General features: G+C 58.0%; 2 protein-coding genes across 11 annotated transcripts in view; one reads left to right on the top strand and one right to left on the bottom strand.

Annotated features, from left to right (window-relative positions):
- The window catches only part of IFT140 (intraflagellar transport 140), a 70,825-nt gene that overhangs the window by 14,327 nt on the left and 38,797 nt on the right, over positions 1–17,701 (bottom strand). The window lies entirely within an intron of this gene.
- Positions 1,777–16,022, top strand: TMEM204 (transmembrane protein 204). Its single transcript, XM_082600527.1, has 3 exons — positions 1,777–2,603; positions 7,239–7,394; positions 15,276–16,022. The coding sequence occupies exons 1-3, from the start codon at positions 2,327–2,329 to the stop codon at positions 15,518–15,520; spliced, it is 678 nt and encodes a 225-aa protein (XP_082456653.1). The 5' UTR covers positions 1,777–2,326; the 3' UTR covers positions 15,521–16,022.

Genomic DNA, 17,701 nt, shown 5'->3' with positions numbered 1-17,701 from the left:
GGGGTCTGTGCATCCAACCGAAGGTCCATGTGGACACCCACCTAAGTCCCTGCCAGAGCCGTGAGCACTTTCTGCTGTCTGGTAGCGTCTGCACCCTGTCAAGTGAGGGGCAGATGGGCTCCGAGTGGCCTGACTCTTGGGAAAGCCTTGTCCTCTGAGAAGCTCCCAGAGCGAGCCAGAGGCCCCTCCTCTTGGGCTGCTCTGTGGAGACCCTGGTGGGTCGGAGCAGTGGTTGACCACTCCCAGCTTCACGTCCCACCAAGCAGCACACAAGACAAGACAACACTGCTGCTTGTACGCGTGAAGGAGCAGGGGAGGCCTTGACAGGGCCAAAGACCTGGACCGCGGAGAACAGGAAGGGCCCCTGGGGTGGCACACGATAGGTGAGGGGGTCCTTGGAGGACTCGGTCACCCTGACTCAAGGTCTGCTCCCAGGCCAGCCACCCTCCCCCTCCCCAGCCCAGCTGTCCGCTCCACCGGAGGGAGCCCGAGGCTGGGGGCTGGTCCGATAGGAGCCAGCCCGGGGAGAGAGCTGGATGGCGCTGGCCCAAGGGCTGTTCCCAGGACAAGCAAAGCAGGGGCTATGGTTCCTGAAACCCCCTGCTTGCTTTTCAGCGGAAATTAGCCACTTAAAGACTGGCTCAGGATAAGCGATTCTAATGAGTAAGGAGGGAAATCGATGCTCTTTTAATGGAAACTTTGAGGAAAACTTCATTTTCGAGGCAATCTACTGCACTGTGTGCACAGGAGCCCCAGCCCTAGTCCTCAGAGGGGCTGCCCTCCCACAGGGTCTTCTAAGCTGACAGACCCCCAGGTGCCTCCCCACCCACAGGGCGGCTGGAGTGAGAGCAGGGGGAGCAGGGGGGCAGCCCCGCTTCTGGCACAGCCGAGGGAAGAGGGAAAGTGGCAAGAACTCAGCTGACACATTTGCTACAAGCTCTGGTGGGAAAAATCCAAAGGACATAAAATTCCTCCTGGAGCTGATGGACAGATGTTTCTTGAGAACTTTGATTCTCCAAAGACCCCCTGCCTTTTAGGAATGTAAACTTGGGGCGGGGACTTCCAGGGCCGACCAGTTTGGTTTCAGCACAGGCCTGGCTGAATGAGTCGCAGCCCAGAGGATCTGAGCAGAGCAGATGACTACCTCTCTGAACGCCCCCTCAGCCTGATGGCTTATGCAACACAGGGCAGGGCACCCAGTGCAGGACCTGGGCCCTTACTGCCCACACACACCCCGTCAGCAGCAGACAGGGCCCAGGCCCTCAGGCCTCGCCGGGTACATGGCTCATCCAGAGCCCAGCCTCTTGCACCTCAAGGACGATGGCCTGCTCTGGCGGGTCTCCAAGTATAGGTGAGGGTCTCAGCTGGGAGGTGGAGTCCAGGGGGCCTCCCCACCACACTGGCCCTTCTCTGCTGCGCACCTATGGGTGCGTGGCACCCGTGTGCTGGGGGAGTGACCGATGGCTGGGGGACGCCCAGTCCCCAAGGTGGGCGACTGGTCACCAGCGCCCTGCCCGCCCCGAAACACCAGGGCGAGACAAACAGCGGGGCCTGTGGGTCTGCCAGGCCGGCATCCCTGGCCTCCACTTTCAGGGAAGGTGGGGAGGGAGGGGGAGGGTCCCGGAGCAGGCCTCCAGAAGAAGGCCCCCCTGCCTTTCCTATCAGGAAACACATCCTGTTAGTGTCTGGCTGCTATTTGTTGCAGTTGGCTACGCCCTCCAGCTCACCAAAAACAGCCTCAAAAACAACCATTTCCTCTCTGCTGAGAGACAGGGGGAAAACGCAGGCGCGAGGCACACACACACTCACTCACACACGCACGCGCATCCCTGCAGCAACCCGTTTGCTTTCCAGGACCAGCTGTTGGGTGGCGGAGGCACCGGGCAGGGGCTCAAGCAGCAGAGGCCCCAGTGGCTCACTTGTGCTGCTCCCAGCGGCCCTGCTCAGAGCCCTGCTCCGCACTGGTCCTGAGAGTGAGGCCCAGGCACCCGGCGTTGCTGCCTGCCTCGCAAGTGATTTCTGTTCTCTTCGCCTCCTCCTCCTCCCAGGAAGACGGCGCGCTCACGACTCTGGACTCTCGCTGGTGCCCCTGCTTCCTCCCCGGGATGGGCAGCTCCGAAGGCTTCAGCTCAGGCCTGGCCCTGCTCCAGGTGCAAGAAGGAGGGTAAGGAGGGCCGCGAGGCGGGCGCCTCCGCACCTGTCGCATGGGCCTTCCTGACACCTCCAAGCATGAGCGGTGATGTCCTCTAGCCACCCCTGGTGACAGCAGCTGACCGACTGGGACTGGGACTTTCTCCAAGACAAGGGGACGGCACCGCAGTCTGCGATGACTGTCCAGAAAGTGGTGGCCACGGCCGTGCTGGTGGCCCTCGTCTCTCTCATTCTCAACAACGCGGCGGCCTTCACCCCCAACTGGGTGTACCAGACGCTGGAGGACGGGCGCAGGCGGAGCGTGGGGCTGTGGCGGTCCTGCTGGCTGGACAGGGCCAGGGGAGGGCCAAGCCCGGGGGCCAGGCCCGGGCAGGCGGACGCGCGGGACTGCGAGGCCCTGGGCTGGGGCTCCGAGGCGGCAGGCTTCCAGGAGTCGCGAGGCACCGTCAAACGTAAGTCTGCTTATTTTCCTTCCTCCTTTAAAGTGGCTGTGGATGCGGGCACATCTGCTGACGGGTGATGGGTACTCTGCTCACAGGGGCAACCTTGGCTCTTGGGGACCCAAGCGAGCCCCAAGCTCCAAGCCCACCCTGCCCCGGCCCCTTTGGTACAGAATTCTTCCTGTGCAGGAGGGGGCTTTTTCTCTGCCGTCATGCATAGCTACAGTACGGATACATTAACCAAAGCAAGTAAAATATGTTTTTCCTGGTGGAAAATAAAGACTGTTAATGAGTAAAATAAACAAGAAGCTTAAAAACATGCGGCTGGGTTTGGACTTCATTCCACAGTTGTCAGGGTCGTTAAGGCAGTGAACAGCACAGAGGGAGACCCTCCAGGGACTGGCTGTAGGTGGGATGCCCAGGAGAGACTGGGAGACTGATAGCCTTCAGAGGGCAGAGAAGAGCCGACTCCTGCAAGCAGGGGCCTGGCTCCCTTCTGCCCAGTGGTCCTGTCTGGTTTGTCACATCCGGCGCAGGGTCCATTACAGCTCTGAAAGGTGGGAACTTGACTTTGAAAGGGGGGTAAGGTTTGAGTGTACGGGAGGGAAGGTTCATAAATATGAAAACGCTTGTCACCTAGCGTGTAGACACACGGCAACAGCAGCCGATGGGCAAAGGTCTCCCCAGTGACGACCCTTTAAAACTGCAGACAAGAGTCTAACACGTAGACCGCATCACCTGTTCTGAATACACTTGTCCTCAGGAAAACGTGGCTCCGGCCAGGCCTCTGCTGGCTGCTCCAGAGGGCACGCCTCACTCAACTCAGGCGTGATGGCCCTCAGAATCCTGACCCACGAGGGAATGGGAGTGGGGGGATGTTGCCTCCACTTCACAGGCAAAGAGACTGAGGCTTCAGGAGGCATGTGGCTCCGTTCAGGTCCCCGAGGGGACGCGGCCCCGTCTTTGCACGTGGACCCCCTCGCAGCACAGCCTGGGGGTGTCTTCCATCAGCCAGCCCGCACCCCCCTTTGCAAGCAGAGAGCCACAACCTCCCTTAAAAAGGGCGGGGCTTCCCTGGTGGCGCAGTGGTTGAGAGTCCACCTGCCAATGCAGGGGACACGGGTTCGTGCCCCGGTCCGGGAAGATCCCACATGCTGCGGAGCAGCTGGGCCCGTGAGCCATGGCTGCTAAGCCTGCGCATCTGCAATGGGAGAGGCCACAACAGTGAGAGGCCCGTGTTCCGCAAAAAAAAAAAACAAACAAAAAAGGGCAAAGAGCCTGAATGAATCAATGAGCTTCTGTGAGCTCTCAGACCAGGGGCCTGTGGGGGGCTGGGTAGGTCAGCTGAACTTGGGTCACTGTGACCTGCCGGTCAGACTGGTCCCTCTGGGCTCTGGGTCTGTCCTGAGGAGCAGTGAAAGCCAGTGACCGGGGCTGTAGCGTGGGCTCCGCACAGGCCACGCCTTTCCCACCCCACAAGTGCACTGCACGCCCCCCCCCCACCACAGAGCAACCCCCCACCCCTGGGGAAGGCCCCACATCAGCCCAGCCCCTGCCCTGGGCTCAAGACCTCCAATGCCGTGCAGGTGCCCCCTCCAGGCATCCGTCCCCCCGCCCCCTTGTTGAGCTGGGTCGGGTCAGGTCAGGCCAGGAAGACACAGGCCGGGACACTCTCTGCCTCCAGACCGCACAGCCACCCTGCCGCATGTCCTGAGCGCCCCGCTCACCTGCCCTCATTTGCTGTCCCTCCCTGACCACCTGATAAGCCCCCTGAACAACTTTTAAAACATCCTCCTGCCATAACACGGCATTTGTGGCAGCTGACCTTTAATGATGCCCTGAGCATCAGAGGTTTTCCCAGAACAAGGGAAACGTCTTTGGAGCTTCTCGTGAACGAGGCTGAGACCAGGGAGAGGGGCTGGCAGATGTCTCACCAGCTCCCGGGGACCGAGCACTGTTGCCCTGGGGGTTCCGGCGCTGGGGGCTTCTGGCCTGGTTTCTGGGCTGCCCCCTTCAATCAAACCAGCTCTCATGCAAAACCCCAGCCCAGGCTTTGCCCCAGATGGTCCAGCCTCCAGCTGGGCTAGGGACAGGCAGGAGGAGTGGGCGGCCTCGACCATGGAATCACCTCCGTCTGTCCATCCCGAGCCCCGTGTGGGGGTACCAAGGGGGCGAGACTCATGTTGCTTCACCCTAGAGATTCCAGACATGATGCAGGTGTCCAGTGCAGGTCTCAGGGACAGCAGCCACGCTCCTGCCCGCTCTGTGCCCAAGTCCTGGCAGAGCCCGCAGAGCCGAGCCAGAGCCACTTGGCACATCAGGCCAACACCACCATCCCCCAACGTAACAAGCTCTAGTGAGGGTGTCCCGAGCATGCTGGGTCAGGGGACGACCCTGGGGCAGGCCCTCCAGCTGCCCCCATGTCACGCCAGGTCCCGTCCTCGAGGACAGGGCCCTTCCCCCTCACTGGCACACTGGCTCACTGGGCTGGCTCACTGGGCGTGTGCGGCGGCCATGACTTTTGTTACTCATCAGGTGGGGGCCTGGGGGTACCTCACAGCCCAGGTCGGGGGCCAGTCTTGCTTCCTGACCCCCGTTCTCTCTGCCACTTTTCATCTCTCTAAGTTTTGTGCATTCTGTCGGGCACCTGTGTCCTTTCCCTGAAGCCAGGGGGGACGTGAATAAACACGTAATTAAATCTCCTGGGGTGACCGCTGCTCTCTGTCTCCTGGGAGGCAGCCTCACAGGGCACTGGGGTGGGAAGGGGCACAGCGACTGTCCAGCCAGAAGACACTCATGGCCACGTTCTCATGGCTCCTCAAAACCCAGTGCTGCTGCCCAGGCCACACACACAGGAAGTGTGAGGACCCATCAAACGTCCAGGCTTGGTGGGTGCTAGTGAGGACCGGTCCCCTCTGGGTGGCTGGGAAAGGGGGCATGGCCAAAGGGAGAGTCCGCCGCCTCAGCCTTTACAGCCTCGGGCACCTGGGTACTAGGCAGTGGCCCAGCTCAACTGCTTGGAGGGTGGATTGCTGCCAGGGTGTGTGGCATGGGGCTGAGCACTCAGAGCCGCCGGGGCCACCAGGAGGGCAGGGCCTCGTGATGCCAGCACCAACACACTGCAGCGCAGACACTCCCGGCATGGCCAGCCCATTGGTGCACGTCTTTCCTTGCCTGAGAGGCTGGGCCCCAGAACCGGAAGGACATTCCTGGGCCCAGAATGGATCCCGGTTCTGTCCTGTGTTGTGAACACCCATCACATTTTAACAGCCCTCGTCTCTGAGGCCACCTCCACTTCCATACTCTATGACCTCTTAGAGTAGCAGGACCTTCTGTATGGGCGTTTGAAGGGTAAAAATTGTTGCAAAGAAAACAGCGTGAAAAAGGCAGGAAGAGTGTGATGAGCAGCAGCCTCCATGGAAAGCCAGCTGGTGTTCCAGAGTCTGTGGCCCGAGCAACCGGAGCCCCCGTGCTGACAGAGGAGCCGCGTGTCCTCCTGCTCCCACGTGTGGCCACGGGGACCCGAGAAGACCTCGTGAGCAGCCAGGAAGATTTCTGCAAATCACGAGCGCTAGCAGCCCTGCCACCCCAGCCTTGGGGGAGAGGAGGAGTCTGAACCCGTGTGCAGGGAGCCCGCTCTGTTCTCCGGCCCAGCCTCTGTCCTTTCTCCGAGTTGCTCCGGAGCGGCTGCCACACCACTGCCAGAAGCCCTGCGCTCACCAGGCTGCACCACCCACGCCCGGCTCCTTGTCTCCCTGAGTTTTAAAGGGTCAGGGTTCCCAGCAACTGCAGCTATGTTTTGTGGTAACTTTGAAGACTACAGAACCCAGAACACGAGCGCTCGGTCACCCGGCAGTGAGGCCCACGGAGCGTGTGCGGCTGCGTAAGGAGCAGGCGAGAGTGTCATGGGCAGTGTCAAGCCCTGGCAGAGGCGCCGTCCGTCCATCTGTCTGCCTGGGAATGCTCCTTGGCCCTCGGTGCCAGGCTGTCCTTCCAGAAGCCCTCTGCCCCTCCACCCTCAGGGCTGCTCTGACTTCGCAGCAGCCCGAGGCCCCTGCACCACAGTCCAGAGCCAGGCCTGGGATCTGGGAAGGGTGAGACCCCTCAAGCTCCGGACAGCAGGAGGGAGGCCAGGGGGAAGCAGGTTGAGACCCCTGGGCAGGAGGAGCTGACCCTCCGTGGCAGGAAGCGGCACAACGCCCCCACGAGACTCTGGACTCCACAAGCGCTAAATGTGAATGCCGCCTGCCCACAGAGCATGAATCAGACAGCACTGCACCTGAAGCCTGGGGGGCGGGGGCCACTTTTACAGCATGGAAGGACCACGGGGAAGGGGCCTGACTTCACAGTGGACGGCTTTGCCCTCCAGCACATGGGTGGGAAAGTTGACTCCCCTGATGGCCTCTCGATGACACCTCCACGGCCCCCACCTTTGCAGTCCAAGCATCGGGCTGCCCCATCCTCCTTCTGCCCTGTGTGCACAGCCTCCAAATGCCTTGCTCAGGGACCAGGGGCAGGTGGGGGCTGGGAAGGGAGTGGTGAGACTCGCTGAGACTGAGGGAGGAGTCCCGGGAGGGGCAGGCAGCCCAGTCTCGAGCGGCCTCGCCCGTGCTGACCGCCTGCTTCTCTCCCTCCGGCCCCTCACAGTGCAGTTCGACATGATGCGAGCCTGCAACCTGGTGGCCACGGCGGCACTTGCCGCGGGCCAGCTCACCTTCGTCCTGGGGCTGACGGGCCTGCCCCTGATGTCGCCCGATTCCCAGTGCTGGGAGGAGGCCATGGCCGCTGCGTTCCAGCTGGCAAGTAAGTATCCTCACCCGGGCCCCGGCCAGGCTGAGCAGCAGCATCCCCAGCTCTTGTCAGGGCTGGCAGGTCGGCTGTGGCTTCTAAAGTCATGGCGACCCCTGTGGGTCACGCTCCCACCCCACCCGTCACTGTGGGCAGCAGCAAAACAGAAATACACACAGGGGCGGAACGCTGAGGTGCAACCAGATGTGTTTGTGTCTGTTTGCTCAAGGCCTCCTGGCCCTTCCCATCTAAGACAAGGTGCCGAGGCTCACGGTGACCTGCTTTGCTTTCCAAAGTCTTCGGCATCTGGTGTTTTCTTTGCCCCTCTGTAGCCTGTGTGGCAGGCGGCCTGGGTTCACGCTCCTCCCATGAGGGTGCAGCAGCCTGATGCAGGCACTTGGGCATGTGGGCAGAGGGGGGCGCCCTTCTGACCCCTCGCCTGCCTCCATGGCCTTCCTGGCTAACGGTTAGCAGATGGGGAGTTCTGGGCACACATGGTTCCCAGCCAGCGACCTGCACGCTCGGTTATAAATGCAGCTTCCTGGGGCCCGGCTTGGGTGAGCAGGGCCCTCCTGTAAGAAGCACAGACAAAGTGTGGAGGACCCCGCCAAGCACACAGGGATGCACATGCAACACCAGGGCCAGAAAAGCGTGATGGGGGCAGTGTAGGGGAGAGCAGCGAGGCCTTGGCCATCAGCGAACAATCCAGAAGCCACCTTGGTCTCTGGGGGGGGACTGCAGGGTGAAATGGGGCAGGGCCTGGGCACACTGTAGTCTTCACAGGGCGAGTGCAGCAGCGCCGTGGATGATGAATGGAACTGTTCCAGGAGGCTCTGAACAACGGCTACGGAAGCCCCAAAGCATCTAACCGGCACCCCAGGGAGCGGAGGGGTGTCTGTGCTGGTTTCCCCTCTCCCTCTGCCTGCCTCATTGGCCCAGGTTTAACGATCACGGGAACCTGGGAGCTCAGGTTTCCTGCTGCCTACAGGGAAGGTCAGGTGGGTGGCTGATGGGACAGAGGAAGGGCCAGGAGGTCACCAGCCCACCGCCTGCCTCTCCGGCTCGGTGGAGAAGGCAGTGTCCCAACCATGAGGGTGCAGTTCCAACACACGCGGCGGGAGGAACGGCAGGAAATACGAGTGAATCACTTGGGGAATAATGGATCCTGGCCCTCATCGTCCAGGAGAAACACAATTTCCAGAATGCGGCTGACAGGCTGGCAGCACTCGTGCTGGAAAGTGCCGGGTGGGACTCGGAAACAGGCCCTGTTCACAGAAGGCCAGTCACTTCCCCGTGGCCGGGCAGGACGGAGGGCGTTGCCAAGGCCTAGGAAAGAGCGCAGGCTTTGATGTCAGGAGAACAGAACTGTGTCCGGCCCTACGGCTTACCAGCCATGTGAACGGGGCAAAGCCACACCTCAGTTCACCCAACTGCAAAATGGGGTAATGCCCACCCTGCCCGGGGCAATTCTGAGAGTTAACCAGGTACATGAAGCGGGACCTCGGACCTCCACCTCCTCCCTCCTCTAGGACTGTGAGGAAAAACACGGACATTCCAATGCCACACATGTAGGAAAATCACCCACCTGCCCTCTGCTGACCTTAGGGCTGTAAATCAAGCAGTTTCCTCGCCTCACTGAAACCACCCACCTCTCTCATGTGGGATCATCTGAAATTCCATCCCTTCAAGAAGGAAGTGGAAGATTTTGCAACGTGATTGGAAAAGCTGGATTAGAAACAGATATGTTAGTGGCATTAAAGGAATAAAAGTAACAGCTCTTGATTCTGAAAGTAACTCCTCTTAGCAGGATGATCAAATCTGTCATTGCATTTCTTAAGCAACTTCTTTGAGACACTTATTTAGAATTATTAGAAAAAATATTGTGGGTTTGGTGTCAAAACTGACATCTTACTTCCTGTAAACTCTTGTTTCAGAACAAAATATTGTTTCCAAATAACACACCAAAAAAATGGAAACGGGGGAACCCCCATTAACTAAAATCAAACTGTCTTGCATCAGTCGGTGGGGGTTGGGGGGCACTGCCGAAGGTCTGGGGGTCAGGGGCTGTTCTGGCCAAGTGGGGGCTGGGGGCACATGCTGCTTTCCTGAGTATTTCCAGGCCAGCACAGCCTCTGGAAAGGTTGGACCAGGCTCTGTCCAAAAACCGTCAGATAAGCAGAGGCCCACGGAAAACGCCAGAAGCCCCGAGCAGCACCTGTGGCACTTCAGATGGTCCCTCTGCCTCCGCAGGCCCCCTCTCGCCCTGGTGTCCGACGGTCACCCCCAGTGGGTCTGCTGTGCCCAAAAAGGAAATGCATTTGGCCCTGTTTAGACTTGTTTCATTGACAAACAGTACAGAACACAGCTCTGTGCCTTTCTTCTATCACACTGCTAATTTTAGAGTTAGGTTTTTTCCTGTGCTCTGGTCTGTTTTAAACAGTCAGGGAGAGACTGAAGGGCGCCAGGATATCCTGTCCCAGGAGGGGGAAATGCCTGCTGGTACCTGTTATGCAAGGGAACCTTGAGTCCCCAGTGCTGGGGCCAGAGGGTGGGCGGGGGGAGAGAGGTGCTCGTGAAGTGGGGGAAGCACACGGATTCCCCGGGAGGCCGGGACCAGCCGGAGAGCAACACCCCAGCGGGAGGAGACAGGAGGCCGGCCGCTTGCCCATTCATCCCACGGCCGTTTCTGGCCGTTTCCACCACGCTTGCACGATGCCCAGCTCGGGTCTGTGAAAGGGCGGTCCCCGCTGCTCAGGGCTGTGGCTCCAAAGGACCCTGTCCCAGACGCCAGGGAGAACCCAGGAAACGCTGCTCTTGCAGAGCAACAATGTGACTACCAGCCGTTTCACCGGGTTTGCTCTATTGAACTCAGGCCACCACATGCAATAGTTTGCAATTTCTTTGCAGAATTTTCCAAGTGTGATTTTAATTTACCTTAAAGTTGAAAAAACTCCTTTCAGTCCCTTATTCCACCCCCACCCATAAGGTGAACACCCCGTGAAAGCACTGTGTTCGCTGGGGTCGCAGCAGCTGTCCGCCAGCCCTAGCCTGGCCCACCCCTCCTCAGACCCAGCAGGACGATTTCAAGAGCGGCATTTCGTGGACCTTGTGGGCTTCACGTCTGCAGGCTTCCTCTCTCCACTTCTGGAAATCCTAAGACTTTTTCTTATGATGAAAAACTTACACCTTAAGGGCCGCTTACTCCACGCCGTGAGAAAGCTGACTTTATCGTCCCAAAGGTCAGTCGGGGTGATGCACAGTGTCTGTCTTGGCAACTCGTGAGCTGGTGGGGATCATGCTGTTCTCGCAAACCTGCTCACAGGAACGTACCACATTCTGTGCTTTACTATAAAGCAGCACTTGGCTTGGGCCAGACACTTCGCTTTCCTGTCTTCTGAGCCCACTTCCCAAGCCCAGTCCTGCCCCCGCACCCTGGGGAGAGTGTCACCTTCTCCTTTCCTAGACTCTCTCCCTAAGGGGGAGGCACTTGTCCCCACCTTCTGCTGCTCACAGCTGAGCCTCGAGTGCTCCGTAGACGTTCTGGGGCCTTGGCCAGCGCTGCCCCGTGGATGCTGAGGCAGGTGTGCTGCTTGAGGGCTCAGGACTCAGCCACATGGCCTTCCCACCCGAGGGCCCTGTGTGTGCTTGACGGCCACTCCAGAGGAAGGCCTGTGACCACCGGTGGAGCCCTGGGAAGCCGGCAGGAAGGAAGAGAGGAGAGGGCGCTGTGAACCACAGCGCCACAGCCGCCGGCTCACAGAAAGGGGCTATTTGCTTTGGAAACAACAAGTTCATGAGGACGGAATTGAATCCACGTGCAGAACTCCGTGCATTTGCTAAAAACTCTCCCCTTAGAATCGTTTCTGTACAAACAGCGATGTTACTGAAAAATTCAGGAGAAAGGGGACCTGAACGTCAGGAGAATGGAGAAACCGCACTTCAGGCTGGCTGTGGCGAGAGAACCTTATCAAAGTAAAAGGCCAGTTTGATTTCAGGAGGATGTGCCCACACGGCCAGCGCAGGCAGCCGCTGCCTCTCTGCGTCTCTGTGGCTTTCCGCCATTGCCGCGTGGCGCATGCTTGGTCCCTATGTCCCATGCATCTGCTCAGGCCACACCGCCCCCGCTGGCCCAGGGCAGAGTCCACGTGTCCCTGAGCCAGCCCCACTGTGACATCCACCCACGGCCCAGCACCTGGGCCCACTGTTCCAGTCAGTTCTTTGTATTTTCCTGCTGCAGGAATAAATGTATTTTTTTTTATGTTAGGGAAGCATATCCCTTCTCTGACTGTACGTGTTCCAAGTTGAACTAAGATAAAGCAAAAGACAACACTGGTCTTGACACAAAGTCACATCGATGTAAATTTTGTTAACCTTTTTTTACACTGCGGTACAGAACTAGACTTCTCCTTCCTGCTTCTCTTGGGAAAAAAACAACCAGCAAGAAGGTGCAGCCTCTGAGAGACGCTGGCTGGAGAAGGAGCACCTCGATGCTTGAAACCCGTCCACACTGCTCACTGCTGGATGCTAGAAAAATCATTTTCAAGACAAAGCACGAGACGGGTGGACTCAGCCTGTTCATTTCACTCTGTAAAAAGTCCCTCCGAGGGCTTCCCCGGTGGCGCAGGGGTTGAGAGTCCGCCTGCCAATGCAGGGGACACGGATTCGTGCCCCGGTCCGGGAAGATCCCACGTGCCGCGGAGCTGCTAGGCCCGTGAGCCATGGCCGCTGAGCCTGTGCGTCCGGAGCCTGTGCTCCGCAACGGGAGAGGCCACAACAGTGAGAGGCCCGCGTACTGCAAAATAAAAAAAAAAAAGTCCCTCCGAGAGGCTCTGCGCTCACCCGGCCTGTCACCCCCACCACTCTTCCCGCTGTGTTTGCAGACATGGGTGGCTGTGCCCAGCTGTCTGTTCACATGTGAATTCACACTTCTTTCATCTGTGACATAAGAAAGAGTCTTCTCCATTGTAGGCCATACAGCTGAACATACGGAGGAAGTTAATAAGCTGAGTAGAACGGCAACAAAGCAACAGCCTGCACTGTTTCCAAAAAAACGGACGATGTGATCTTAAGAACCATAAGTAGTCCTGACGCTGGCAAGTGGGTGGGTGTTCCCCGCCAGGAGGGAGCAGCGCCTCCCCCACCCCCACCCCCACAGCCCTCATCCTAAATGGGGGCGCCTGGATCAACAGGTGGGTGACTGCCCAACTGAGTGCTCAGGGGCCAGGACAGGAGGACGGGAGGCGCCCTCCCGCCAGGCAGATGGAGCTCAGGACGGCGGCGCCAGGAAAGGCAGGGGGACCAGCGCGCAGCGTGAGGAAACTCAAGGCCAGGCGTGTCTTGAGGGCCGGGAGACGCTAAAGCATGTCCTCTACGGCCTCCACAGGGCGACCAGCACAGCCGTGGGAACGTGGCAACGAAAGGCACGTGGCCAGAGTCATGACACGCTTTTGGAAGTACTTGTTAATAGAAGACTGTAAAGTTAGTTGCACTTCTAGAATATTCTAACTGCCTTACTATGAACCTTATGGACAAAGGACTCAGGAGACACACAAGTGACGCCGAGAAGCCCATGTGCGCTGCCTCCGGCCCCGGTCAGTGGTGGCCATGCGTTGGCCGGGCCTGACTGAACTGAGCACAGAGCAGCCGTGTCCCCGCCGTGGCCCGTGGCCCAGCACCTCGTCTCCGAGGACACGCATTTCAGATGCTCTGATGTGGGGTCCCAGTCATGTTTCCTGTGACCTGTGACAAGCAGGGTCTCACTCGGGTGCAGTCCTGGGAGTGGGTCACGGGTCCCAGGGCCATATGTGTGCCCTGCTGGTGTGCCCCGTGCTTTCCTCAGTCAGGCCGTGTCCAGCTCGGGGTCTCACAATTCCCAAGTCTCCACTGGATGGCCCTGTAGTAAATTCAAGGTCTTCTGTTCTCAGTGACGCAAACCAACCCCATGTCAGACAGCCGATGGCCCTCGAGGCTGTGCGGAGGCCCAGTTCCTTCGCCTGTTCCCTTCTGATGGACGATGCTGCAGATCTGTGCTGAGGCCAGGAGGCTGGTCCATGTGGCCTGTTGCTCCTCCGACCCCACTCCCCCGAGATCATCAAACTCCTTGGCTAGGTGGCCCAGGGAGCCCCGCCCTCTGCTGTGGTGACCAGGGTGAGTCCATTTCTTGGAACCCAACATGCCTGAGGAGGACAAAGGCCCTCGGGGGCCCAGCGTGGTCCAGACAGGACTCCCAGCCCCTCCTGGACTTGTCTCGTCTCCTGCCCTGGGCTCTGGCCAGGCTGAACTGCCCGCTGCAGCCCCTCCACCTGCCCTGCACTGTGACATCTGCACATCTGTTCATGCTGGTCCCCCACTCCCTGTGGCCTCCTGGCTTTCCTCAGGAAACCAGATCATGTATGACCTGGCGTGGCCCCGGAGCAAAGGGCAGCAGTGATGCCCACTGACAATTCTAATAGCTGTGTCATGACTTAGTGCCGGGGCACAGGCTGGAGTTTTCTAGAAACACAAGCATTCTGGAAGCATTTCTGCGTCTTCCAGAAAGTATGAATTAAACATTTAACTGCCCCAGTCGTGTCCTAAACAATGGTGACGGTGACTAATCCCTGTGCTAATTCTCTATGGTACTTTGTGGAGCTTTTTATACACGGAAAGCTTCTCGATACTTCCTTTCTGTTAAAAATAACTAATTCTGTTTCTCATGCACACTGGCGAAAAGAAACTTCTGGCATTCCTCTCTCCCAGCTAGGAGTACATCCTCTGCCCACGATTTTGTGCCACCAAGTTTTGCATTAGTGAGGGAAGGAATTAGGACCTGTGTTTTGTGTAATGCAAATGAAAGTACTTTATGTGTTCCCTTGTTTTCACTATGTCTTTGGGCATTTTTTGCCAGCCAGGGAGCTTGCTGTGCCTTCTTTCAACAAGACTCAGAAGGACGGGGTTGGATGGGGCGATGGGAGCGAGGCCTCTGCCCCGTCCCAGCCATCAGGGGTTCCAGCCCAGATTCAGACCTGAACTGTTTCAAACATCAGTGCCCTGTTAGCCTAGCTGACAGATCTTGGGTGCGAAATCCTGGTTTTCTTATTGTAAGAACTAATAAAATCAAGTCTTTGGAGCTCCTTAAAGATACAACTATGGAAGTGATGATGTGACGGTATTAACAGCTGACCGAGAGGGGACACGGCCGACTTAACTGAGTCCACACAGGACGCTGTGCACAGTCCTGGACCCCCCCATGTCACCTGGAGAGAGGGGACGGAGGGAGACCCGCAGGGGACTGGGTGGGTGAGGGGGATATTCTAGAACCAGCCGAGTCTATTCAGCCACAGTCCGGCTCCCCGCGCACTCCCCCCACCCCGAATGTGCAGGCCCTCCGCCATCTCAGGTTTTGAAAGAAAATATTTCCTCTGGAAGCAAACACTAAGAATAAGAAAACTCTTAAAAACAGGAATTCAAACTAGGTTAAATACAAATCTGAGTTGTTTCAAGGTAAGACTTAGAAAATATCTGCGTTTGCTTTCACTTTGAGTGAATTAGGCGTTTATAAGCCAGAGCGGACCTTCCACGGAGTTACCGCTGGACTGTTCGGGGTGAGGAAGTGGGTGTCAGTGTCACCTCCATGGGGAGGGCGGCCAAGGAAGTGGCCTGACACCTGCCAGGTCACAGGAAGCACGTGAGCCCCTATGACCATCCAGGGTCAGGATTGAGCAGATGCCCCCCGCAACAGCCACCAGACCCAAAAGTCCCATAAAATTCAGCTCAACTCCAAGGCACCAGCACCGAGTGGAGCTGGGCTTTCAGCCCCAGGAGGACAGGGTTGGGTGGGAGGAGAAGCAGGAGTGGCCCCACGGCTGGACCCGCGGCCTCCTCTGCTCCCTGTCTCACCCTGTCCTTTGTCCGCAGGTTTTGTTCTCGTCATCGGGCTGGTGACGTTCTACAGAATCGGCCCATACACCAACCTGTCCTGGTCTTGCTACCTGAACATCGGGGCCTGCCTGCTGGCCACCCTGGCCGCGGCCATGCTCATCTGGAACGTCCTGCACAGGAGGGAGGACTGCATGGCCCCCCGCGTCATCGTCATCAGCCGCTCCCTGACCGCACGCTTCCGCCGCGGGCTGGACAACGACTACGTGGAGTCGCCGTGCTGAAGGCGGCGGGAGGCCACTCGGGGCTCCATCCACCGCAGGGACCATCTGGGAAGCAGGACGCTGCCTGCGCGGCTTCCCGTGAGAGCACACGTACGACACGCATTCACTACGTTATACACGAACACAGGGCGTGACCACGTACCGGCTGCGTCCCACCCCCACCCCCCCAACCCCGCCACGGCCCACTTCACGCTCGCGCACGTCCTGTCCTGGAGACCAGCTCCGGAGAGGCACGTCCGGGATGGCAGCCGCCTCGCTCTCCGCCCTGGCCCGGGAGTAATTTATTCTGTATCTGCCAAGAGGGGCGTCCTGGGTCATATTTACTTTGATAAAGCAAAACACAGAGAAGAGTTCTGAACTGTCTGTGATCTTCCTCCAGGGACTCAGAATTTACAGTCAGATGGTTACGGCTTTACAACAGAATTGTGTTAGTGATGTCCATTTACTCCTGATTATCTTCCTAAGTTAAAATAAAACACAAACCTCTTACCACGGTTTAAAACTTGTGTTTTATCCATTACACTGCCACGTGGTGAAGGAATATGGCTTATTCTTCTGTAGCTTTGTGGGTCAGCAGTCAGAGAAGGGCTGACACATTTTACAGGCCCGGGGGCAGAGTGCTGGGGACCACTCATGGCTCACTCATGTTTCCGTTCAGAAGTCCCTGTTTCTACAGACCCTAAGCGCTGGCCAGACAACGGCAGGTCCACAGTTGCCACAGTATGAAGGAAAAAGTCTACTGGCTTAAAAAATTTCAGAGATTGATTCACTTTTTTCCCTAGAAAACTCTTCAATGCATCCAGCCAAACTTGGTGGGCTACAGAAGACCTTCCCAGCACCAGCCTGGTGCCAGCAGCCCTGGACCTGACTCCGTAGCAGGGACTAAGCCCCAGGCTGAACACAAGCACCTAAGAGCTGCCTCAGGGGCTCAAAACCAGCCCACGTCCCCCAGGACTGGGCTGGGTTGCCCAGCCACACCTGCAAGGACAGTCCCCTGAGAGCGCAGCTGCTTGTTCCCGTGCCACCTGGCGGTGGGAAGCGCATCATCCAGCCCAGGAAACGAGGGACGGTGGTGGGCACCGTGCAAAGTCCATGGTGTGGGGGTGATCACTGTCTGGCTGCTGCCCCCACACTAAGCCAACCCTCTAAGAAACATTCAGCTTTGCTACCTCCACCTCCCAGACGATGTGCGGTGACCAGTCTGGAATTCGAAGGCCACGCTGCCCCAGAAACTTGTCTTTAGTCAGAGCAAGAGGTAGATCTGGTTGTTGCTTTAAAAAAACATAAAGCAACGGAGAATGACTTAAAAGCACGTCTGGGCTGACCATGGATGTAAGCGCAGCTCAGGGCAGAGGTACAGCCGGCACACTAGGTGGACCCAAAGGGCTGCCCTTCCTCCCCCGGGCACCTCAAGCTGTACAGTCTCAGCAGTGTTACGTACATGACTACATATACTGCATGGGCCATGTGCTCACCTATGGTCTGTGATCGAGTTCCTATGAAATGGAGAGTGCCTCCAGCCACTCTTCACTTCCCTGATCAAAAGCCTCTTGCCCACCTGCAGCAGGGAAAAGCCCCTCTGCTGTGGACCAAGACCAGGTCTCAGGCTGCTGGGAACATGCTTCTGGGAGACCCATCACTGCAGACAAGGGCTGCTGGGGTGCCCTAACTCCCGTCCTCCTCTTCCCACTTGAATTTCACCCTTCAATAGTTTTTATACTCTTTGGCAATTAAAATCTGTCAAATGCTCCTGAGAAGCTCTGAATTCTCACAGGCACAGAGAGGAAGCTGCTTATAGGTAGCCCTTGATTGACAACTTAGAGCAATTTTAATTGCATTCTGCCTGCCATTTTGAGAGTTTACTATCAAAACCTTTTCTGTTTAGGGCTTCCCTCGTGGCACAGTGGTTAAGAATCTGCCTGCCAATGCAGGGGACACGGGTACAAGCCCTGGTCCGGGAAGATCCCACATGCCGCGGAGCAACTAAGCCCCGTGTGCCACAACTACTGAGCCTGTGTGCCACAACTACTGAACCTCGTGCGCCTAGAGCCCGTGCTCTGCAACAAGAGAAGCCACTGCAATGAGAAGCCTACGCACCGCAAGGAAGAGTAGGCCCCGTTCACCGCAACTAGAGAAAGCCCGTGTGCAGCAACGAAGACCCAACGCAGCCAAAAACAAAAA

The sequence above is a fragment of the Mesoplodon mirus genome (assembly GCF_964341445.2).
Source record: "Mesoplodon mirus genome assembly, chromosome: 15".
Classification (NCBI taxonomy): Eukaryota; Metazoa; Chordata; class Mammalia; order Artiodactyla; family Ziphiidae; genus Mesoplodon; species Mesoplodon mirus.
This window is presented reverse-complemented; position numbering and strand designations above follow the sequence as displayed.

Coding starts and splice junctions, on each gene's coding strand:
- TMEM204 (XM_082600527.1), top strand. CDS start 2,327: ATGACTGTCCAGAAAGTGGTGGCCACGGCCGTGCTGGTGGCCCTCGTC. Junction 2,604..7,238: donor GTCGCGAGGCACCGTCAAAC/GTAAGTCTGCTT, acceptor GGCCCCTCACAG/TGCAGTTCGACATGATGCGA. Junction 7,395..15,275: donor CGCTGCGTTCCAGCTGGCAA/GTAAGTATCCTC, acceptor CTTTGTCCGCAG/GTTTTGTTCTCGTCATCGGG.